Source organism: Pleurodeles waltl, chromosome 2_2 (genome assembly GCF_031143425.1).
Source record: "Pleurodeles waltl isolate 20211129_DDA chromosome 2_2, aPleWal1.hap1.20221129, whole genome shotgun sequence".
In the NCBI taxonomy this organism is placed as follows: Eukaryota; Metazoa; Chordata; class Amphibia; order Caudata; family Salamandridae; genus Pleurodeles; species Pleurodeles waltl.
Window position 1 is genome coordinate 399,827,329 of NC_090439.1, and position 24,421 is coordinate 399,851,749.

Sequence of the window (24,421 nt, forward strand, 5' to 3'; positions counted from 1 at the left end):
AGAAAAATAAACAAACGTTTAAAACCAGCTTCAACATTTCTTAAATGATGTTTACAATTAAATAATTTGCTCTGCATATTTGATTTGAATTGTAAGGTGTGCAATGGGTGTGCCTGTTAACTAGGCCCCAGTACTAATGCTCTTTCCCTTAAATTGTATGTCGAATTGCATAGGCCAAATGGCAAGTTCCTAACCATCCCTGTAAGCCCCCAGTAAATGGTACCCAGGGAAATGATGGTTAAGGGTGTACCAGGGCTGCCACACCGATTGTGCCACCCTGAGTACCCAAAGTAAAAGAGAGACTGCAGAGCTGCCATGTCAGCTTGCACAGGCAGCCTGCTGCTCCAATGAGACTCTGCCCATACCAGGTGCAGGCAGAGTCCCTGTTACTGCTCAATGACAGGTCAGTTCCCCCTAAGGCAAGGCCCCCTCTAGTCCAAGGGGCAGGGTGCACTGTTCCTGAATGAGGGCATATGTGCAGGAGCACATTTGCTTCTGTGCCGGCATCTAAAGCACAATGCTGGCTCAACTAACCAGCAGTCCATTCGGTAACATGGGCAGACATCTGACCACTGCTCAGATGTCCAGCTCTGCAATGGCCCAGCGGAATCCTGTTGTGTTTGGTATCAGTGTGCTGTTTAACCCTGAACATGATGCCCATGTTTAAGATTAAAAAGCAGATGTCCAGGTGGCACCCTTAGAGGGTGCCCACCAAGTACCAAAGTCCTGTAATGTTTTGGCAGGCTCTCCTGTGCTGCTCATGCCACAGACAAAAGTCTGACCTCCTGACGGTGGTGCTAGCACCCTGGCAGGATGTAAAAGGGCCTGAACAGGAAGGAGGTCACACCTCCTCCCTCCCAGGCTGGCTAGTGAGATTAGCATCCTGGGGTGAGCCTCAAAGGCTCCTCCACCTTTGATGTACCGAGAGCTGTTTCCCGAGTGGAGGACAAAGACCTCTTTGCCATGCCCGGCTGGCTAAGAGGGAAATTAGCTATGCAAGAGGCATGCATCTCCCCCAAACTAGCCACATCTTGAGGGTGGGCTAGGAGGCCAAGGAAGGGTTCTACCATCTTGGCAGACCCCTAGAATTGTGGGTTCTGGGTAGAAAGTGACGTACTCCCCACAGGATGTCGCTACTGTAGGGGCGGACTAGCTGCAGGGACAGTAGCCCATTGGCCACTGTCCCTCACACCCTTAAACACCCCCTAAACAAGGATTTAAGGGGCTTCCCTTGCACCAGAACTTAGATCTTCCCTGGACAAGAAGAAAAAAGCACGAAGAGATGCCTGCAGCAACAAGAGGACCCGGACTCCAGTCCCAGCGAAAGAAGAGGACACAGAGAGTCCTACAGAGACCAATACTGGAACTGTGTGCCCGAAGTGTGCTAGTGGTGAAAACTCATTGGTCCTGACCAGAGGGACCCCGGTGGGCACTGAAACTCCAAGGAAGAGCCACCTGCCACCAGTCCCATGTAAATTGCAGGAGTAAAGAAGTGCTGAGGACGAGGAACTGCAACCTGGCAGGCTCGGAGTGCCTGAGCCCAAAGGAACTTGGTGTCCAGTATCTAAGGAGGGAGAGTGAGGCCTGTGACAAGTTTCAAGCCTCTACGTCCCATCAATTGACCTCCAGCCACCAGAAAGCTTGAGGACTACCCCTGCAGCTATCAAGGTTTGTTGGACGCCTGCACAGAAACCAATGGCCACACAATGTTCATCAACTTCAGAACACCCCCAACCCCCAGCATAGGGAACAATGTCACCAGCAGCCCCACTCCAGTGGCTTTGCAGCCTGAAAGAAGTGACTGACTGGAGCAGCAAAGCAGCTTTGGCACGACCAGCCAGTGATTGACAGTTAGGAGTTACCTCTGCACCTGGAGGCACTGGACGAGGTGGTGAAGATCAAAGTGTTGAATCCTGGTCCTGGTCCCCCAAAGACCTCTACATCCGAATAGTAGAGTGTGAGTCCACTCCCAAGTCCAGTTTTCCAACAGAAGACAAAACACACCAGCCACTGTGGACCGTTCACCGCCAAGGACAGCCAAGTCCCCTATGCAACCGGACTCCCTGGGCAAGGTAACAAAAGTAGGACTATTGACTCCTGGTCTAGGTCCCATACAGTGATGGCTGCCACTCAACGGGGGTGGCGGGAGTGGATAAATATTATTCTTTTTTTTAATTAAAAAAAAACCCTTATCTCTTCCGTCAGGAAACGGGTTTGTCTCCTCCGTCCTAGTCCTCGTCCTCTTCCGGGAAGCACACAGGCTCCCACACTCCCCATAGCCAATCATGATGCTGCTGTCACCAGCATGACAGAGGCGTTGTTTTTGGTATGAGCAGCCTGGTTTGATGCTCACACTGTGAGTGGGACCCTGTGCACTTTCTCCCTCCGGCTGAGCAACTCAGCCGGGAGGAGAAATACTTAGTGCGCATGTCTGTTTGGCCGGCCCAATACAGCCGGCCAAACAGACATGTACACTTATGGTGCACATACCACTACTCCTTCAGCCCCGCCCCACCCTAACCTGACTCCAGATAAAAATAAAATGATAACATACTGTTATTATCATTTTATTTTTCCTTCTCGTGAAAGCAGTGGGGCGACGCTCCGTCACCATAGTGGAGGAGTTGCCGCAGTCACCACAGCACCTTAAGCTGCCATGGGTTCGCCAGAACTCACCCTAGAAGTGCCTGAGTGCATACTGCTATTTTCCCCCATGACTTCAATTGAAGTCTTTTAAATCTGCAAAGTACTGAAATTTCCAAAGGCTTACAATTTCACTACTCCAATTGTACAAAAGCTACAGAGTTTATTTTTGTGTCTAAATTAAGATTAAAATGTATTCTATTTTTCTAAATTGGTGTTGGATTTCTGTTGTCGTGTCATTTACTTATTGTCGATGTTGGTAATGTGAACTGCTTTACACATGTTCCTCAGAGTAGCCTGACTTCTCTTTGCCCCACTACCATGATTGAGCTAGGGTTTGCTGGGAGTCATCCGAGGTCCACTACTGGGTATTGTGCTGATATTCCATTGTAGGACTACCTAGTCATACCATACAATACCTTCACCTTGCTACAGTTTATTAAGGCATTAATGTATTAATGTGTCTGAAGGCTTTCTTAGCGTGACGAGGTCTGAAAGATTCATTTTGCAGCAGTAATGGACAATCACTTGTTTAGTCTGTTCCCTCTGACCTGAATTTTTTTTCTAGGTTGCTAGTGTGATATTGAAGGTCCTATTGTATTGAAGGCAAAGAACATGTTTGTCACTAATAATGTTGCATTATTTGTTCCAGCTGCCGAACAAGACAGGAAACTTGTGATTCCCATGAAATGTATTAGTTCATTTAGTGTACCGTGAGAGAAGATTCTGATGTTGCAAACAATTAGATAATGTAATGTGTAGTCAGAACTGTGTGAAATCATTGAAAGGCCAATGCACTTTTGCTGACAAAATCTGGAATAGTTGCACATTTGATGGTGCCATCGACAGCTACTGGACACTGAATCTGACGCCTGAAGTGAGCCCACCTGAAAGACCAATCAAGAGGATCATGCATAATTTTTATTTAGTGAGAGATTGTGAAACTTTGAGTTAGTTCACTCCTGCCTCGAAGCTGTCCAGAACTTTGTAGGAGTCCGTCCACTTCTGTCTTAAGTCTGCTTCACCCCCTATTTTATTAGGTCCCCTTATGAGTTTTCTCATCTTAGTCTTAATTGTCCTATTCATATATGCTCTTCAGTCCTACTAAACCCAACTAATAATGAACTGATGCTGCTGTCAACTGACGCCAGAAGAAAGTGACCGTTCTGCCTGGCTGAAATATAGCTGTCTGCTTTCCCATGACAAGAGGTATAACTAAATGTGGTTTCTTGTTTCCTTTTCAGTTTAGATAATTACACCAGCGTATTTTGCCCTAGTTAGAGGTTTTTGAAATTATTATTATTTTTTTGTAATCTTTTGCTTTTGCCTGCATGTGTTAACTCGTTCCCCCACATGCAGGTCTAAATTTCTGTTAGCTATAGGAATGGCCCAGCCCTGAAATCTGGAATTGATTGTGAATTACTTTATTTTTATGATTTACTGATTTACCCATTATCTGCTTTGAAAACTGATAATAATGTGCATATTGAGTTGTGGCTAATATAGATCATTCTTTTGGAGTGTTTAACAGTGTTGATGTTTAGTAGGTTACATTTCTTCAGACATTTCGGTCAGCCTATGGTTTTCATGTATGTTTATAATTTAGTTTTGCGCATCATACATGTGTCATTAATTTTGGGATTGTAATAAAGCTTCGAAATTTTATTCAGTTTGGTATTTGATTTAGTCTTAAATTGTTTGCGGTGTTTAGAATTGTTTATGGTTTATGTCATTGATTTGTGATCGAATGATTCTGACTTCTACACTCTTCGCCAAGTACAAAGATCTAGTCGACGTCTTTTGGTGAGAATACTGATGGTATCACACCAACGCGTGTGTGGTTTCTAAACCCGAGGCAGGGAGAAAATCTTCCCGGCACAACGCGCCAACATGGGGAACCAGCAAGGGGTGACACAGGTGGGGTTAGCTAAAGGAGTCAGGGGAAGTTGTGCCAAGAAAGAGAATCAGACCCAAGGTAATAGACCAGTATATAAACTTCAATTGTGTTGTATTTAGTACTGCTGTATGACTGAAAGCACTTTCTTTTATTTAAAAGATAAACATTGGTGTTATTGTTTTGGTTGGTTGATTCTTGAATGCTGAACTTGAGCACCCCAGCTACCTCCCTGAGAAGCCTGTGACTTCTTGCGCCGGCTACCATGAAAGTAAAATGCGGGAAGGGTTATACTCGGCCCTGTTTACAAAGTCATTGTAGGACTGGCCCCAGGACATCACTGACAAATGGTCTCAATTACCACATTTGGGGCTCAGTAGCTCATGTCTACCCTAACCCCCTCCCCAACTGGGGCTAGACAAAGATATGATACTGTTGTTTTTTTTCTGCCAAACAACGGTGTAGGGCGCCACTAGGGTACCCATACATGCCAACACACCCGATTCAGGGGGGATGCTCATGATTTGTTAAGCAAAAAATTGCTTTATTTCGGATGTCTGAAATTGCCTCAGCTTAAATAAAAGCCAATTCTCGCCATTTTTTAATCTCACACTTCCCTCTGCTAAAATGTTGGCATGTCTGAGTACCCATTTCCCTATATCTTGCATTAGGGTCTGCGGTACACTTGCTACGCCACTTTACTAACTTTAGGCTTGACAGAACTTCTTTTTTGGCAGGTACTATAATCACCTCTTTCTAAGTATCTTAAAAATGCACTTCATTGAAAGTAAAAGCAGCCAGTCATTTGGTGCAATTTAGTGGTCGGGCAAAGTAAGCTGTCTCAGTCATTATTGAAACAAGGGTTGCTTGCAATTACAATTATATAAATAGCGTTGAATAAGGGCGAGACTCTAGAAAGCGCGTGGTCTATGGTATTTTGTCCCTTCCCTTCTGCTCCGACCCCCAAACCGTTGTGAAGGCTTTGGTCTCCTCAACAGTCTTTGACGTGCCCACTAAATGCATGTTTTGTATTGCAGAAAATATCATGGCAACCTGGGACTGCCTGAGTTGTAACCACACTTAATTGCACACTGGGTTTTTTGCGTTCATATTTATAATGTTAGAAATCAAACTTCAAGTTCCAGAATGCAAAGCGATCGCTAACAAAACAGGGTCAATAGTAATAACAGTTATATATCGGCAGAAATTGGATGGTTGGACCTCCCAGTAACTCCTTCAAATGTTGGTTGAGTTAGTGGAATAAAAGGTGACTCCTGGTGAGACTCCATTGTTCTTGTAAATGTAGTTGTCAGCAGATAAAGCGCAGTCCGGTACTGGAGAGGAGAAAGAGGAAGCGTGCAGGAGAGAGGAGGAGCCCAGGCCTCACTGATGATGGGAGACCCGGCCTACCCCTGTGACAAGCGGCACCAGCCCGCCCCTTCTGTGTGCGCAGGCGCCGAGCCGGGCATCGGTGTACCGCTTCCTTCCGGCACCATCCTTGCTACATCTCTTGTATGCTGTCACCCGGTTTCATGGCAGCGCCCGGACTCCCCAGAATTAACCGCACGGCAACAGGTAATGGCACCCAGACTTGTCAACTCTTTCTGGCATTACATCCTGCGGGAGTGGGTCAGAGCCGTGCGCTCCCGCCGTGCCTACCCTCATTCCTCTGCGGTCTAAGGATGGGCGGTCGTGTACCCTTTACCCAGTGCCCCTTTGATCCAGGGGTGCAAGCGTAGCAGAGACACATCTCCCTCTGCTCACACTGCTGAAACGGGGAAATCCCACAGCACGCTGCAACAATAACAGCTTCCTTCCTCTTATTGTCGTTGCAGTGGCCGCCCTGCTGCTCTTGCTGATGCTCCTGGCCACAGTGTCCGCCTCGGTGGAAGATTTGGATGACACGTAAGTTGCACCCGTTGTTCGGTGATGGAAGTGTTTCTTCTTCACCCTCTTCTTTTTGGGACGTGAATGATGTTTACGGAGAGAGATTGTTGCACAAATAGGCTGGGAGGTTTAGTGTATATTTGTGGAAATATATCTTTTTTCATTGTATTTATTCGACCCCAGTATTTTTGTAGGTAGCCCCAGGCTTTAAAGTGTGGCCTAGTAAAGACGACCCAAGAGCTCTGACCTTGTGCATGCTACTGCACCTAGGGGACTACAATGTATGGCCCTTTATTTGATTTCACTTGTTGTGCTATCTTATTTCCACTGCCTTATGGCGCTGTTCCTTAGTTAGCTCAAATCTTGGGCTAAATCTGGTACATGGGACATACTTATCTTTAAAAATAAAATAGCGTTACTCCATGCTGCCCAGCGTTATAGCAGTGAGCTAAATTTTATCCTTGGAAATGTAATTGTTTTTATTATGTCGAATTATTGGCCTTTACATAATGTTTACTCTTCCGGTACCCTGGCCTGACCTCGTCGCGTTTATCCCCAGTTTGGTGACCTTTCGGATAGTTTCAAGTTTTCCATTGCGGAACATCATGTGCTTATGTGTTTAGGTAAATTCTCCGTTAGATGTATATGCCTTAATTATTGAGGGGGGTGTACGTGGTTTAGTTGTGAAATGGCTGAGGCCTGTGGACTTTACCTAATTGCCTGCACACCCTACAAGTTGGTGGACATGCTCATTGACTGGTGAGTGAGGGTTTGTGTGACATTTTCTTGGTGGTGAGTGCTTTGGGATACAGTGATAGTCTGGTGTGCTTATTCTTGAGCTAGACTTTTAAACTGACCTACTAATCAAGACGCAAGTACTGTGACTTGTACGTGCTACCACACCTATCAGACTACAGTTCTGTCCAGTTATTTAGTTCCACTTGTCGTGCCATCTTATTTCCACAGCCCTAGTGTTTGTTGTCCGCCACATTTGATAATGAAGAGTTCTCTGTGTATTTCAATATTGGGATGGGAAAACATGACCATCATTGATATCGTATTATCTGATGTTGGTTTCACATTTTTGCGTAATGAAAAGAAAGACATTTCGTTCCTTTGACTACATAGCAAATGAGATTGCTAGTTTCAAGAGAACTTTGAGCAGATGATTCTGGTAGGTTTGTCGGAGTAGGCATGAAAGGGAGGCCTGGTATTTGGATATAGACTGTACCTTTGCTCAGGTCAGGGGATTGCTCCAAAGCTTCAACCTGTTGTTTCTCCTTTCTTTAACTTGGTGAATAGTCCAGTTGCTTCTTCTGGACCTTTTTGGTTCCTCACTGAGATGTATTCAAAGGGGTTGTTGGAGTAAAATAGTTTGTGTTTGAATTTGAATAAAGTGCTCACCGTGAGGTTTAGAGTTATAACCAATTCTCTGGATAGTTCTACTCATCAATATGGAAAAGAAGACGCCATTGTTCAGTGCTTTTATATAAATTGCTTTGTTTTCAGATTTTTAGGTCGAGCGTGCAAGTGCTTTGACCTGTTGTAAGCATTGTGGCTTTTAACCACGCCCACCTCATGCCCATCACTTTAACTGGTTTGTGGACTTGGCTTTCAAAAATCCTTCATCATCATTGGTAAATGCTTTAATTTTATCTCTCCTTGGGAGATTTTGTTACTGCCTTGCAGACTGACCCTGTTAAATTGCACGATTGCAGATAAAACTTATTTTTCCTTTTGTGTCTCCCTTTCGTGCTCATGGCGGCCAAGGAGTTTTGAATCGGCTCGCTTTTGTCAACTAATGTTTTACTTTTATTTTCAATGTATGAGGCAAGAAAAGTCCAGTTAGGAATTTACACCACTAATAGCTCTAACTGGAGCAAATGCGAGACCGATTGTATTGCAAATGCTTGTAGGTCTAGCAATGAAGCAGCTGCTAAAAGCTAAGCAAAGATTGTATGAGGGGTATTAGAAGGTATGGAGGCATGGTGCTCACTTTATTAACAGTGATATATTTTTTACTGTGGTGGTTGATAGTTTTAAACAGTTGTTTGCAACACACGAGGCTTCATGTTGATTGATTTTAAAGAGGTCCGTCTGAGTTTGATGGATTTATGTGGCTAGCTTAGGATCTGATTTGTAATATGTAGGAGAACTTGCGATTCCAGCACAAATGTGAGTTTGCACAGAGACTGGAATTCGGAGCTTTTTAATGATGATCACTCCCTGCTGTTTTCCCATGGCAGCTTTCATGAGGAAACCTGCTGAAATTTGAGTTGAAATGTGGGGTACACTGGCAAGACATTCCAAATTTGGTGTGATAACTTCTGCCCTCCCATGGTGTACCCCCTCTTTTTTAAAACAAAAATGTTTAGTGTTTTTGTTTAAGAACTCAGAGAACTAAACGGTAAGAAATACCAGTAATATAAGCAATTGCTTCAGCCCATAATATGTCCACTATTTACCCTAAATCTTCTTGTTTCTTATGGAGGCAATCCTCTAATGACATATATCGGTGCTCAAGTTAAGCAAATCAGTCCATTTCAGTGATAAACCTCATTTTACCATCAATTCGGAAGACCACACCAAATACACTCCTCACCACTGGGTATCAGTATTTAGAGAATGTAATAAATATTGCTCACTATTCTGAGGACTCGTGACCAAGGCTGACTATTTTAATGCTAGTCAAACTGCAGCAGTAGCAAAGAGAGGAAAACACTAGAGCCAAGAAGGTATGGAATAAAGCATCCTCTTTCTAGTAAACCGTTCTTTTAGGAGAAAGCTACCAGTACACTTGAGGAAGGTGTTGAGTGTTGACATTTAATTGGGTTTTCCAATGAACCTAAGACCGGTTTTACATCTGGCCTAAACATGGGCTTATGCCTGTTTGCATTTGCTTTATAGACGGAGACCCGTGGAAGTGCCTGTTAAAATTTTGAGTGTATTATGAGAAGGCCACAACAGGTGATAAAGTTGAGGAGGTTACATTACATTTTCTTGAATTAGGTGAGATCCAAAAGATGGATGCCTATGAGGAATAATATGTGGGAGAGAATGCCGTGGTGAGACACTTTAAGAATCTTTGTGAACTGATGTATGTGTAGAGAATCGTCAAGTCACCCAGCTCTAGAAGCTGGTTTGTTTTTAAAAACCTTGAAGAATAAGTGCTTGGAGAATGGGCATTCAGTACCAGTAAACCATGTATTCTGTGTTCCATTACTGCCTGACTGAGTGCTATTGTTCATGTAATAAAACACTAGGGTGGTTTGTATCCTGTGAGACCCGTCTGGTCCTCTAAATTAAGAAGTTTTCCTTCTACTGCTACCGCTCAGAATCTGAGTTTCATCTTTAATGCAAGTGACAGACTCACCATTCATGAGAGCAAAATGACTGCTGCATGCTTCTTCATTTTGTGCATCATTAAAAATTCTAACTTTGCCTTAGGAGTTCCCACAGGACAAGAACTGGCTTTAGTCTTCTTTTGGTTAGACTATGGCAATATTATCTTACCGGATCTTCTGTTTTCTGTTTTCTCTAGGTTTCAGATACCTTGGTTTAAGGTGGTGCAACTCTGTGGCCACCAGCCCAGGAATCTTTAATGGATTCCACTCAGTTTCCACGGTGCATTTTAAAGGTACATGTACCATCTTGTAAACCTACCTATGGTTAAAACCACATTTTCTTTAAACTAAATTGTAACACTATAAACCTTCACTTAGCTGGGGATCTTTTAGGCGTGGTACCCTATAGGTTCTTACAGAAGGTCACTCCTTTTCCTGTCTTAGTCCTTAACTCTGGAATACCTTCCCTTTCAATACTTTTTTCAGCTCCATCCCAGATGTTTAACCATAAATGAAGGCGGTCCAAATTTCCTTCCTGAGAGAATGCCCAAGACAAAGGTTTAAAAATTTGTGGGTGGGAACTCAGGTAGGGGTATGGACCAGTGATCCCCTAAGAAAGCAAACGTCTGTAGATACTAGAATTGCGAACCCACTTGATTAATGTTGGAAAATTAAATTTGCATATTGCAAGTTGCAAGCAGTCAGTAATTCATCAAGTCCACGTGTTTTGATTCAAGTACATTTATTGATTTCCGTCATGGAAAGTGCAGAAAAAAATAGCCTTAAAATAGTTCACGTGCAGTAGTTCATTCCCAAAATGGGAGTAATTTTGAAAGTTGCAAGAGAAGAAAACAGTCTATAATTCATGTACAATCGTTGATATCCAATATTGGAAAAATCTTGAAAGTTGCACGAAGAAAACAGCCGACACGTGTTTCGCCCCTCGTGGTTGTTCACCTAGGGCTTTCTCAAGGCTGCAAGTGATGGAGAGTTTGCAAGTCAGGTATTAAGAGTAACCTTCCAAGTATTATAAAATAAGAGACTAGTGAGATCATGCAGGGCTTGCACCCATCAGTGCTAGTGTTCAGTAGACTAGGCAAAGATAGTGAAATTGTGAGCAGAAGAGAAAACCTAAAGGTAAACCCAATGAATAAATAGTCCCATAATCTAATCAGGAAAACCATTAAAAAAGGCAAAATAGTATTATTTACAGTAATCCCATCCATATTAGTCAAGACTAAACAAGTGTCAAGAAAACCTGCATCAGAAGTGGGGTTAGGGGACCATCGAATCAATGAAGAGATGTAAGGGTGAGAGTGGTGCTGGCACAACATAATAGAATATAATATGTAGGTGGACGAGCCAGGATGTCCAGATGGTCTCGTAGAGTTAGTCAATTATGCACTCCTTTATAAGATTGTACAAACAAATGGAGAGAAATCATACCATGGGAATATTCATCTAAAGTTTTTCATGATAGGAATATAGATGGTCTAAATACAAAAATATAACAAGGATAAATGACTTATATAAGTTAAGTGCTATAAACATTGCAGAAGCAGAATGGCACTTAATGATTTGATTGGCAATATATACTCTAAGGTGGTTGTAAGGATTTAAGCAGTATGTAGAGGTTCCTAGAATATAGTTGAAATTTACCTAAAATGCACTGATAGGAGGAGTAAAGATGATATTATAGGAGAGGTTTGTCTGGCAATAACATTTAAATCCCTAGTGTTCGTTATCAAAAAGTTTATCATTAGGGTTGTCTGTTAATGGAAATTTTAGGGATCATAAAAATGATTTATAAAGTTGTATAAAAATCCACAGATGGATTGCAAGTGTAGCGATATCACAAAGTCTCTTATAACTCACCGAATTCAGCAAACAAAGTCAGGAAAATAAACACAGGCTTGGAGAAGCCACGTGTTGGTTGGGCGCGTCTAGAGACTGCAGCGAATGTGTCATGGTATTTAATTAGGGAATGCTGCCAAGTCCTACTTTCATTTTCAGCATGAGATATAAGGAAACTGAAGTGTTGGTGGGGTGCTATATTGAAACCGGCAAAAAGCGCGAATGGGCATATTGCTGTTAATACATGCGAGCATGTATTGTACCTTATAAGCTGTTCATTTAGTCTTTTTAAGAAAGGAATGAATCTGTATAAGAATTATGCAAAAACTAGATATTTAGCTAGCAAAATACTGCAGATATATTTACAATAGTATTAAATGTACAGATACAAGGCATGGCTAAAACGTCGGCCATGTTGTGTGTTTAATGTAAATAGTTGTTCCTAAGAGAAGGATTCTGATATTTGTACTAATAATAAAGGTGGGATTGGGGGACAATGATTCGGCTAAGAGGACCTTAGGTTTTATTATATGTATAAGGCCACTGTCAGTGGTGATATATGGAGGATTGGGTGTAGCCTTGGGTGTAGCCTTGATATATTCAAGGTAAACTATCAAAGTGGAGAAGAAGAAGAAAAAAGGAAGGACAAATACCCTCAATGCTGATACCAATGGCTAAGAAGAAAGAAAGAAAATATCCTCATACATAATAAGAATGATTTTACATATAACAAGCCTAGTTTCAGCAGTAACATTTTGAAGTACAGAAATGACATGGACATGAATGACAGATGATGAATAAATAGGTATAAACCTATATATATAAATAGTCAGTTTTGAACATGAATAGTCAATTAAGTCCCTTGAGATATTAACAATTCTTCAAGACAAAGTTATATGCTTAGACCTAATACAGAATTAAATCTACCAGAACAATGTAAGTGTAAACATAGATTTAAAGTTCATCAAGCGATATTATTCAGGCCTAACTAATGAAGCCAGTAGTTCCTAATCCACCGCATCGAACCCAGCTCCAACCAAACTAAGGAACTCTTCACCATCGTCTGAGTGTACCTGCCCATATGCCACTAAAAACTCCATCCCCTCCTCTCAAGAACTCTGCAGTGCCCTAGTCAGCAACTTCCACAACACAACTGTAACCATCTATAGAAACTTCCATCCCCAACCCTTTGACCTTCTCAACATCCCATCGACAATCACTGTTGCACATCCACTCACCGCTTAGGAGTACTCAGCACACCCTCACTCATGAACTCCATCCACTCTGGAGCACCCACCAACAACACCCCCCTCCCTGCCCCCCCAGTTCCCAGCGGCTTTCAACCCTCTGGAGAAACGATCCACAGCTACATTTCCCAAAGTCTGAAAACACGCTGAGATCAGAACCTTCCTCAAGAAACCCTCTGCAGACCCCATCGAGCTCTAGAACTACCGTCCAATCACTCTTCTCCCTTTTCCTGCTAAAATCCTGGCATAGGCCATCAACCTCCAACTCACTGAGCACCTGCAGAGCCAACCACAGCACTGAGACAGCACTAATTGCTGCAATAGACAACATCTTCAGCCTATTTGAGAGAGGATAATCCGCTGCCCTGATCCTGCTGGACCTCTTCACCACAGCTTTCAACACCGTCTCACACCACACACTCCTTGACCGACTACGTCAGATAGGCATCACAGGCGATGTGCTCAGATGGATGGCATCCTTCCTCACAAGGTGCAACCAGAACCCCCCCCCCCCCCCCCAACACCTCGCAAGCCAAGCACCCCATCTGTGACATCCTCCAAGGCTCAGCCCAACCATTTCAAAGTCTACATGACGCCTCTCGTAGGCATATTAAGATCACACATCCTCTACATCATCTCCTATGCTGACGACCATCAGCTCATCCTTTTGCTCTCAGCAGACCCCCACTTGAACAAAAAGCAACTTTCAAAGTTGCATGAACAACGTATCCGCCTGGATGAGGGACAACTGCTCAATAGCTTAACACAGTCAAGACGTAAGTCACGATCTTTGGCAGACACATGTACCCCTGGAACGACTCATGGTGACCATCACAACTCGGACTCACCCTCACGCCTAAGGACCACGCTCGCAACCTCTGCATAACCCTTGACAGTGAGGTCTCCATGAGACGTCAGGTCAACGCTGTCTCTTCCGCAAAGTCTTCAAATGGTTCCCCATCTGCACCAGAAAGACAGCCTGCCGACTAGACTATGGTAACACACTCAATGCAGGCACCACCACCAAACTCATGTAAAGACTCCAGACAATCCAGAACGCAGCTGCGAGGTTGATCTCAACTTGCCCAAGAGAACTCATGTCCCCCAGCACTTGCAGGACCTTCACTGGCTCCCGTTCCAGAAAAGATGGCATTTCAAACTCCTAACCCATGCCTACAAAGCCCTCCACGACCAGGGTCCCACCTACATTAACCACCACCTACACTTCCATCGATCTCCCAGGAACCATTGCTATGTACATCACACCCTCGCTCTTATCTCCCGCATTCAGTGGTGCCACTTAGGAGGATGCTCCTTCTCCCACCTCACTGCCAGAGCCTGGAAAGCCATCCCTCAACACCTCCTTCCCACACCCTCACTGACTGACTAAATGAAGGGACTCAAGACATGACTTTTCAACTAACACCGGCAGAAAGCCCCTGGATACCCACTCAGGTGACAAGCTGCACTCTACCAATACTTCTTCATTGATTGAAGCAGGGAGGGGTTCCTCCCCTGGTTAAGCCATGTTTTTCATCTTAAATAAGGAGTCAAGATTGCAGTCATGACAGATCATATTTGAGTGGAATTTGGAAAGTGACTTTGTTTCCCATTTCAGTGGATAGGTGGAAAAGTTGTTGAATTGTTACCCCGAGGTTATGGAGGGACCATGAAAAGGATCTAATTAGCAGTGAAGATACCTCTGTTGTGTGTAGCAGTTCTTACTTAAAGTAGAATACTGTATATCTGTTTGCATTTTCTAGCGCTTCAGGTTTCATTACACTATAGCACAAAACTCACACATGTATACTTTCTCTTTTCTCTTGCTCTCTTTAATGCACTCTCTTGTTCTCAAGGTTCTTCTGTGTCTTTCTCTGGCTCTTTCTTGCACCCTCTCTTTTCCTTGCACCCCCACTCTCGATCTCTTCCTCTCTAGGTAGTCCAATTATAATTTTAATGGCATAAACTTTGCAGCTCTTACCTGCTGTTGACAGAACATAGCAGGTGGGTTGGATGACGTTAAATGCTGTTGTGTTATAGACAGTGGGGTTGTTTGAGTACAGACATCTGAGTACAGGTTCCAGGGCTTCAGGTTACAGTACAACATGGTGTTAGGAATAGTTCATCAAGTGGTGAAAACACAGATTCTAAAAAAGCTAGATTTATATACCCAGCAATAGCGGAGTTCAGCAGCTAAGATGCTTTTGATAGACACCAAAATGGAGAAATTTAGAGTGCGAGTTAGGAGCTCTTTCTTTCAGGTAAATTCACATAGTATTTAGGAATCGGATTAAACTGTTCCTATTATGATTTTCTCACTTTCCTTATCTGTAAGTGTTCAGATGCTTCTGGGTCTTGTTTTTTTGTGGCACACAAGTTTTGAATCATGATGGTTGTGCAGTGGCAGTGCCTGCTTGTGCTGTTTGTTGGGGATGCAGCTGAATCACCTTTGTTGAGGCAAAGGCACTTGCCAGAAAAAGACCCCTCATTGCTGTCAGTCTCTATGCTTGACTCAATGCAGCCAGTTGGGTGGACTCAAATCTTTTTAAATGTGGAGCTTAAATGCATGGTGCATTATTTAATTTTGGTAATCAGAAAGCAAATTTTTGATGAACGTTTGAAATCCCTTTTACACTTCACTAAGCTATAGATTCCTTGTTAAGTTCTAGTAGATGCAATAACACTGCATGAGATCTGAAGCACCTGGTCTGGTGATGAAAGGTTGTTTGGTTTGCGTTGTTTTGTGATGCAGTTCTAGAGCTAGTGTTGATGGGGCCCAGGTAGAGCACTTGGTGCTGTGTACTGGCTTGGGCTTTGCTGGTGGATGGGGTTGCACATCTTAAATATGAGTGGTGTTTATTTATTTTTATTTATTTTTTGGTGGTGTTGTGTGAGTTGCTAAGGAATGACTTGATGTTTATGTGACATTGGGTGTATTTGTATTGCAGTGCAGGAGATAAAAGTGGAGTGTAAGTGCATATGTAGTAGAGATGGTGTTGTGGTATTAGTGCTTTGCCGTGAGTGTGCTGGAGGATGGTGGTGCAGTGCTGTAGGCGAAATTTTGTTCAGTTGGTGTTGCATTTCTGGGGAGAGGTGCATTGCTGGAGCACTGTTGGTGTAGGACGGGGATGGTAGTCAAGTACTTGAGAGTAATAGTGAAATTACAGTGCTAGAATGCTACAGTGCTAGGTTCAGTTTGTCATGGAGTTTGTGGTGTTCTGTTATAGTCGCAAGGTATGGTGCCTTTCTTGTGCTCTGTGAGGTGTTGAAGTTAAGATGCTGGTGGCGCTTAGCCGGTTTTTGTTGTAGTATCACTGTGTATGGCAATGGTGGTGCAGTGGCATGAGATGGTAGTTCTGGACTGAGGGCCGTGGTGCTGTGCTGCCGGTGCAGAGTGGATGGGCAGGTGGAGGCATACCCTGGTAGGTGGATTTAGTGCTGGAGGAAGGTGATGTGGTGTTGGTGGGTTAGTTTGTATCATGACATTAGGGAGCCTGTTGGGAAGTGGATAACAGCTCAGTACTGAAGTGGTAGCACAGTCCTTCTTTTTGTGCATGACTTGGTGCTCTGGGATATTTTTTTCAGTGATGTGGTTGGTGATGGATTTCTTCGAGGTGAAGGGGCACTGCATATCTCTTGTTCTTTGCAAGACTGCTAGACTGAATACAGGGAAGAAAGTTACAAAGTCTATGTAAACGCAGTTTTTAAGACAGGAAAATGTTGGTTTTGTTTGACTGCTTAATCTCCTTTTTCAGTGAGGGGTCCAAAGCCAAATCAATTGCAAAAAGGAATACATATATCTGTGTAAAAAAAAAAAAAAAAAAAAAACTGCAAATCATAAGGAAGCAGCTGTCTATACTCACTCTTAGAATACTGTTTGGCAGATGTACACATTGTACCACATGGAACCCAACCATTCAAAACCCAGATGTTCTTCCCTGAACTTTGGTACATACATAGCAATTTTAAGCCTTCCTAGACAAGCTATCTGACCCCTCCCCTATGATATGAATGTACACATATCCATTGTTCCTACTATCTTAAAACAACTGTTTAATTTTCATGGTGTACCTTTTGTTGGAGCGTAAATGTCACTTATGCTATTAGTGCCCAGGAAGTTGGTATTTGGTATCATTTATATTCATGTTTCAAAGCCTAATATAGAAAAAACGCTGATATATATTTTAAAAATATTCACATTTATATTTAATGAAGGACATTGTGCCTACCAGAACTGACAATGTGCTAACATGATTTAACAAGGTTGAAATATATTTTAATAATTAGAGTTAATTTTTATTAGTAGAAAATAATGATTTGAGTAATTTGTATAAAGTTGCATTTGTGCAGAAAAATAAAAGCACATCTGTCATTCTTAATGTGGGGTCTTAACTAAGATTGCAGTTATATATGAAATGCTTTTGCATATTTTGGTATTAATGCTGAATTCATAAGTTTGCATGTTATGTGTTTTATCAATGACAATGTAAATGCATTGTATTTCTTGTTAGCATAACTAGGCTTGGGGTTTTTATATTTGCAGCAACATAAAATGTTAAATTATTTATTTCCCTCTAACATGAAGTTTTCCATTAGGTTGTTTCACATTATTAGTAAAGAGTCCTCAGGGATGTGGAATTCCTATAGGCTGATGCCCAGGACATATTGTTTGGGGTCAAGGACAACTGGTTTTCATGTTCATTTTGTCTCTTGGACAAATAGGCCCAAACCCTGGCAGGACAAAGCCTTTGGCTGCCCATGTACAGTACCACATTATGGATCTGGAAGGGCATTGTATGCAGTTAAGGTAATATTTGGGTCCACACGTTAGTGCTGTTCAACCTTGTATTTATGTTTCATTAATGCAAAGCCTTTATTAATAGGGTGAGTGCTCTAAGGAAATGTAAGCTTGGACTGCACTGCTCAGAGTGGCTCTGTTATAAATAAGTGTACAGACGTTTGCAAAATTTTAACAATATGAAGCTATGTTGAATGCTCCCAGATCAGATGCAGATATTTGAAGAAGCTTGAAAGCAAGGTTGATTCTTTTCTTGCAAAATAAAGGTTCACAAAAAAAGGAAACTAGGAAAAGAAAATTGCCAAACTAATGCCACATTTTTGGTTCCCTTTTTTTTATATATATATATATATATATATATATATATATATATAATTTTATTTTTTTGAAGCATCATTTATTAAAATGTGTCAATGCAAGGTAAAGTATTCATAATGAAAAATCATAGCCAATAGGTCCGACACTGGTGATCAGTCTTTTGGTTATGCCAGTGCTTGTCTAGGTTTGACATGATTTTAGTAAATTTTTATTGTTGTGGGAGCTGCAGGCCCACATCATTATAGCAAACATTGTAAAAAATATGTTTTGGTCTCAGATAGCAGACATTGCTCGATAGTCCCTGGCACTGAACAAAACCACTTTGTGTGCAGATGTGCTCCTGGTGAAAAAGCAGAATGCTGTCACTCCCAGTGAAGCCAGCTGATAGATAATCAAATAGAACTATTGTGTAGCCAAAGGTCTTGATTAATGTCCAACCTACTTAGGGGTCTAATTTTTAAAGAAAGTCCCAAAAGTGCACCCAACGGAAGTGTCCTTGCTTTTAGTGCAGATTTATGGCTTTCATAAATTAACTTTGCAGCTCTTACCTGCTGTTGACAGAACATAGCAGGTGGGCCAGAACTCCTAGAAAATATTTGTAAACTGCATTTTGGCACGAGCAAATATGCATGTGTAGATTTGCTCATGTGAATATCTGTTGAGTGTTTACAAGTTCACTTTCCTCCAATCACTTTTTTCCAAACCCTAGAAGAAATTTTACTTCAGCTCTTGTCAGGTGTAAATTTCCAACCTTTCACAATATGGGAAAAGATCAGAGAAGAACTGGTGAAATCCCCCCCCCCCTCCAAAAAACATGCAAGCTAGTAGTATTGGACTGATTAAAAAGCGCATTACATCCCTGGAACTATCGCTCACTGCTACTTCCAGCCCCAGTATGTGATCTTTGGAGAGGTGGCAAAAGAAGGAAATTTCTAGTTTTCAAACCGCACTATTGTATGAGCCCTGGCATATTCAGGTAGGGTATTGATCAGAGCTGTTATATAATGAAATTGCTGCCATAATTTGTTGCTGCATTAATTGGCACCAAAGGGACAAGTGAATTTTATTTTTTTACAGGACAAGTAGATATTTTGTTAAATTCCCTACCCCTTGGTCCTATTGTATTATGTGTAAGTTTTACACTGCGGTGTCCTTGAATGTTTTGACATTGGAACATAACTGAAAGGAGAGTAGTGCCTGTTTCTTTCTCACAAGTGATTGCTTTAATATTATGTATTATTCTTTTTGAATGTCCTAAAGGGGTTGATGTTAAGTAGATTAAACTTGTTTCGTAGATTTGGTCCGCCTATGGTGTTCATTTATCTTTACAGTTTAATTTTGTGCACTATTTATGTGACTTTGACTTTGGGGTTAAAAAATCAATCTTTGAAACTTTCATTGATTGGAGTATTCTTATGTGGTCACGTAGGTCATGTTGTTTAAATTCGTTTGTTGGGTTTGAATTGATTGTAAACGGTTACCACACTCTTCACTGATCGAAAAGATCCATTGACCTGAGGGAAGAAGGAAAGAAAGCGTTTTGCAGATCCTTTGAAGGATGCGGAAAACACATTAGTAGAAGCTGTTAGCAGAGAACAGTTCAGTCTCATGAGGTGGGGAACCTTTCATTTGAGTGTTAAAAGTGACACTTATGGTAGTAGAGTTGTTCTATGGTAAATTTGAGAGGTTGGTGAAGTCTCAGCATTGTGTTAGAAGTGTAAGTAGGGATTTACGCTTGTGGTTCTTTTTGGTATGAGCTGCGTTGCAGTGTGATGTTGTGGGGTGCTTGTTTAGTCATCGTACTCGAAGCAATTGTGGTACACTCTCTAAAAAAAAAAAAAGTGTCTACAGTGGTGGTAGTTGGTGACAGATCCGTTGCAGCCTAAGACTTCGGAGTAATGCACAAGTGTATGGGGACACCTGGTTAATTTATGGTCTGCAGTGAGGTATTGTTTATGAGGCGCCATTGACAATACCAGTAGTTTTCCTTGATTGAGTGTGAGTTGGTTGGGATTAGGTGAATCATGAGTGCACATGGGGAATCTGTATCAACCAGGGTGATATTTGCTGGTCAAGTCTTACACATCCAACTGTGGCTTTCACAATTATAAAAGTAAGTTGCACAGCTTTCAAAGCGTTTGAGTCCTACCCCTACTGGGCAGACAGGTTTTTGATGTTTCAAGTGCTTGCAATATTTCACTTTTAGGGCCATATGTACGAACACATTTTCCCATTGGCACAGAAAAAAAACACTTTGATACATCTGGCCCTTAGTGTACGTGTGAGTTGTGAACTGACTTGTAGCTGCTGAGTGAAGTGAGTGTGATGTCAGTTGTGCCGTGCTGAGATAGGTCAGTTAGTGAGAAGCCACGCATGTATTGGCGGACAGTACTGCGTTGCCATTGGTTGAGAATAGCTTGGGAAAAGAACTGTGGGATTCCATTTACTTCCTGGTTTTATTGATATTCGTATTAAGGAGTGAAATTAGTGCAAAAATGAAATTTTTCAAAGTTTTAAGAAGTGTGCTGGGAGGAGATGTGTTTATTTCTGTTAAGGAGGGTGAGCAGACAGCACCCAAAGGGACGCCAGTATCTGAAGTGGTAAAGGCAAGAGGAGTTTCAGCACGCATTTTGGTTAAGCAGTGGTGTAAGATCATCGAGAGAGAGGTTTCACAGCGATGTGGAATTCCCATCGCCTGACACCTGGGGCATATTGTTTGGGGTCAAGAGCAACAAGTTTTAATGTTTACTTTGTCATTGGGACAAGTAGGCCCAACCCCCTGCAGCACAAACCCTTTGGCTGCCAGTTTACAGAGAAGGGAACCGTCTGCAGTTGAGGTAGTATGTGTGTCCATACCTTAATGCTGTTTGAACTTGTATTTATGATTCATTAATGCAAAAACCTTCATTATTAGGGTAAGTGCTGTAAATAAACGTTTTAAGGTCACACTGCACTACTTGCAGTGGTTTCAGTTAAAAAAAAAAAGTACACACTTGTTTGAAAAGTTTAGCAATGTGAGGCTAAGTACAATTATCCCAGAATGCTCTCTGATCATATGCAAATGTTTGCAGAAGCTTGTAAGCAAGAGTGATAATTATTTGCTTTCAAAATAAAATGTTCAGAAAAAAAATGCAAGAAAAAAACGTTTCAATACTATGAAATGTTAGGTGCTATTTCTTTTGAAGTGTCATTTAGTAAAATGTGGTGATGCATGCTAATATTTCCCAAAAATATTCCTAATTGCACTGACTTTCCATCATTTTCAACAAGATTATTGGAAGTATGAAAATAAACAAGCACTGGCAAAGTCAACCGATCAGGCATTTTCTGTGAGTCTTTTGGTTTTGTCAATGCGTGTCTTGTTTTGACATGGCTTTTGTAACACTTAATTGTTGTGGGAGCTGGCAGGCCCTCACCATTGACTGACTGACAGAGACACACACACACACACACACACACACACACACACACACACACGTAAAAAGAAGAAAAAAAAGATTTTGGTCTCAAAAAGCACACGTTGCCACCAGTGACATAACAAATTCCCCGCAGCCCCTCTCTAGGCCTCCCCCCCCCCCCCCTCCTCAGCACAGCACCATCCCTGAGTGAATCTGGTGGGGGATGGCCTCTGTATTCTTTACAGGGGAGCCTCCTCCAGTTTTGTTACACCACTGATTGCCACAGTAGTAGCAGAAATAGAAGTTTAATAAAAACAAAATGTCTTTGTTAGTACCAGACCTAATTAGAGACCCCATTCTTAAAGAAAGTCACTAAACTGCACCCATGGTATTTGTCTTTGAATAAGGGGTTCCATAAATTCACAAGAACTTATAGACGTAGACCAGGAAATCGTACTCCTAGAAAATATTTGTAGATTTGCTCATGTGAAAATCTGTTGAGCATTTACAAGTTCACTTTCCCTCCAACCACTTTTTTTCACAACCCTGGAAGAACGTCTACTTCTGCCATTGTGAGGAGAAAATGTCCTGCCTTTCTCATTATGGGAAAAGATTAGAGAAGAGCTGGTGAAAATCCTTAAGACATGCAAGTTAGTAGGTCTGCTAAATCAGTGGCTTTCCAGCCCTGGAACTATTGCTTATTGCTTCCTCCAGCCCCAGTATGTAGCTTTGCGGAAAGGTGGCAAAATAAGGGATTGCAATTATTCAAGCCCTACTATAGTAGTAGCCCTGGCATAATCAGAGAGGCTATTATCAGAGCTCTTACAAAATGAGATTGCTGCCATAATTTGTCACCGCACTACATGGCACCACTGGGACAAGTAGATTTAGGAAGCAGCCTATCCCATGGACAAGTAGATATTTGATTAAATTCCACATCACTGAGTTCATTAGCTTTTCCGTGTTACAGAACCTTTAATTTGAGAATTTTAGAAAGATTGAGGAGAATATTGTGCAAATGAAAGCCTTCTTCAAGACCTACACAATTTGAAGCTCTTGCTATTTGGGAACATGTTGCAAGACAAAAAGAAACTGAAAAATGTCAGAATCGAATGAGAACACATAACCTAGATGGGTTGAGGAACAGAAAATGTGGAGAAAAGACATTCGATGGGGTGAGAATGTTTCTAGCTATTATAGAAGAAGGGGATGGAAGGACCATACCTGAAACGAAAAATAAGCAGTCACAAGATGGAGCACATAGCAGATGAGGGTAAAAAGACAGCTGCACATGACAGTGACTCCACAGAGTAGTTTATAAATCAGCTTTTGATTAATCATACCCCACCATATTGTTAATTTGAGATTGAAGTCCAGAATGTAACCCCAAGTGTGCCCACAGCTTCAGTTTCCGAGAGTCCGATTTAGGTATTCCTGAGTACACATGTCAGTTCAGTGATGCGGGTACCTGCAAATTATTCAGTAATTCCTGTTAGTACAACACAACAAATTATGAGCTCAGTTGTGGGTCAGGTAATGTAAGAAATAAAATGATTCAGATGGAATCAACACCTAATGTGACAGTACCCGTGCAAATTTTTTATCCGAGGCAGATAATGCCCATGTGATCTCCAGTACAGATGATGCCAAATATTGCCCCAAATCAATCAGGCCAAACTTTCAATACAATATTAACAGGTCAAAGTACAGGGATGATTTCTCAGAATCGGGCTAATCTGGCAGGACACGAAGCATTGACAGTCCTCGTAACCATAGGTCCAGTTGTTCCACAATATGCTCAGGGTAATAGTAGGAGTAGCCTCCAGACTCAAAATCCTGTATCTGCAGGTGTTTCATCATGCGATACGCAAAGATCAGTGTATTCAACTAATTTGAAAATGGAAAGGTCAGCTATGTCGGTTCCAGTTTTGACCCCCTCTTCTCACGGGGATTGCAGATCCCAACCAGACGTTATATCGAACAGATCCAATAATAGATGTGAGATGTCCTCCGTAAACTCCAGTTACACAAATGTCCTCACCAGAACAGATCATGAGAGTACATTGTAATACCCCAAAGAACATGACACAGGGAAACAACATTAGTTTTGCATGGCTTTTCAGCACAGCATTGATTGAGTGGTTAGACAGTTTGAGTGGCGAAACGGTAAATAATAGTGTCAGAACAGAAGACACCCCAGAGAGAGAAATGACAGTGAAAATGCCCAGATTAAAATTAGAATTAAATTAAATAAGGGAGCACTTGAGCTGAAAAGATTGGACATGTACAAGAAGAATTGCACTCCATGTGCAAAGATTTTACAAATCATGCAGGACAGACTTATTAGAAATTATTAGAATGAGCTGAGAAATATGATGTGGATTTAGAGAAATCAAAGCCTTTAAGATGGAGTTAGAAATTAGAATTGAGCTCCAAAGACATTGTAATCATGAGCTCACTCTGCATGCGAGTGCAGATTGAAGAATTAATTCTGACCATTCAAACATGGGGAACATTAGATAAAAGGGGAAGGCAGATGGGGAAAGAAAAGAGATCCGAAGAAAGCAAAACAGAATTTGCCTCCGGCTGGAGCAAATCAACCTGATGAGAGTGTGAAAATGCTGCCAATGAGAGAGATGCCTGGTGGAGGGTATGTACATGTCTCATGGAGCGGAAGTGACATATTGTCATTCACAAATACCCGAGATAGAGGGAGAAACCAGTAGAGGGTACCAGCAAACTGAGAATTTTGTGAAACTTCCAAAATGCCTGTGGGAAGATTTGAATACAATGTTTTACATTGTGGTACCAGTTGATTTGTAGGTTGAATGTAAATGGATTGTCAATTGGCCAACTTGTGAACTGTCGAGGTCCAGTAACAGGTGCATCATCTGAAAAGATGATGAAAGGGTATTATAAAGTGACTGAGTTCCTGAAAAACAAAGTTTCCCCAAAAGATGTTGATTGATAAAAGAATGACAGGGCAGCACAGGAAACAAAGGAGTTCGTTCATTCTTATTATGAGAGATTGCGGCAAG

At 41.9% G+C, this 24,421-nt stretch overlaps 1 protein-coding gene across 1 annotated transcript in view; it reads left to right on the forward strand.

Annotated features, from left to right (window-relative positions):
• Positions 1-5,956: 5,956 nt before the first annotated feature.
• TMX3 (thioredoxin related transmembrane protein 3) overlaps positions 5,957-24,421 on the forward strand; it is a 312,747-nt gene continuing 294,282 nt past the window's right edge. Inside the window, exons 1-2 of the mRNA XM_069219902.1 lie at positions 5,957-6,112; positions 6,373-6,442. Of these exons, the coding sequence (XP_069076003.1) occupies positions 6,052-6,112; positions 6,373-6,442 (131 nt within the window). The 5' untranslated portion in view covers positions 5,957-6,051. The remainder of the gene's footprint in view (positions 6,113-6,372; positions 6,443-24,421) is intronic.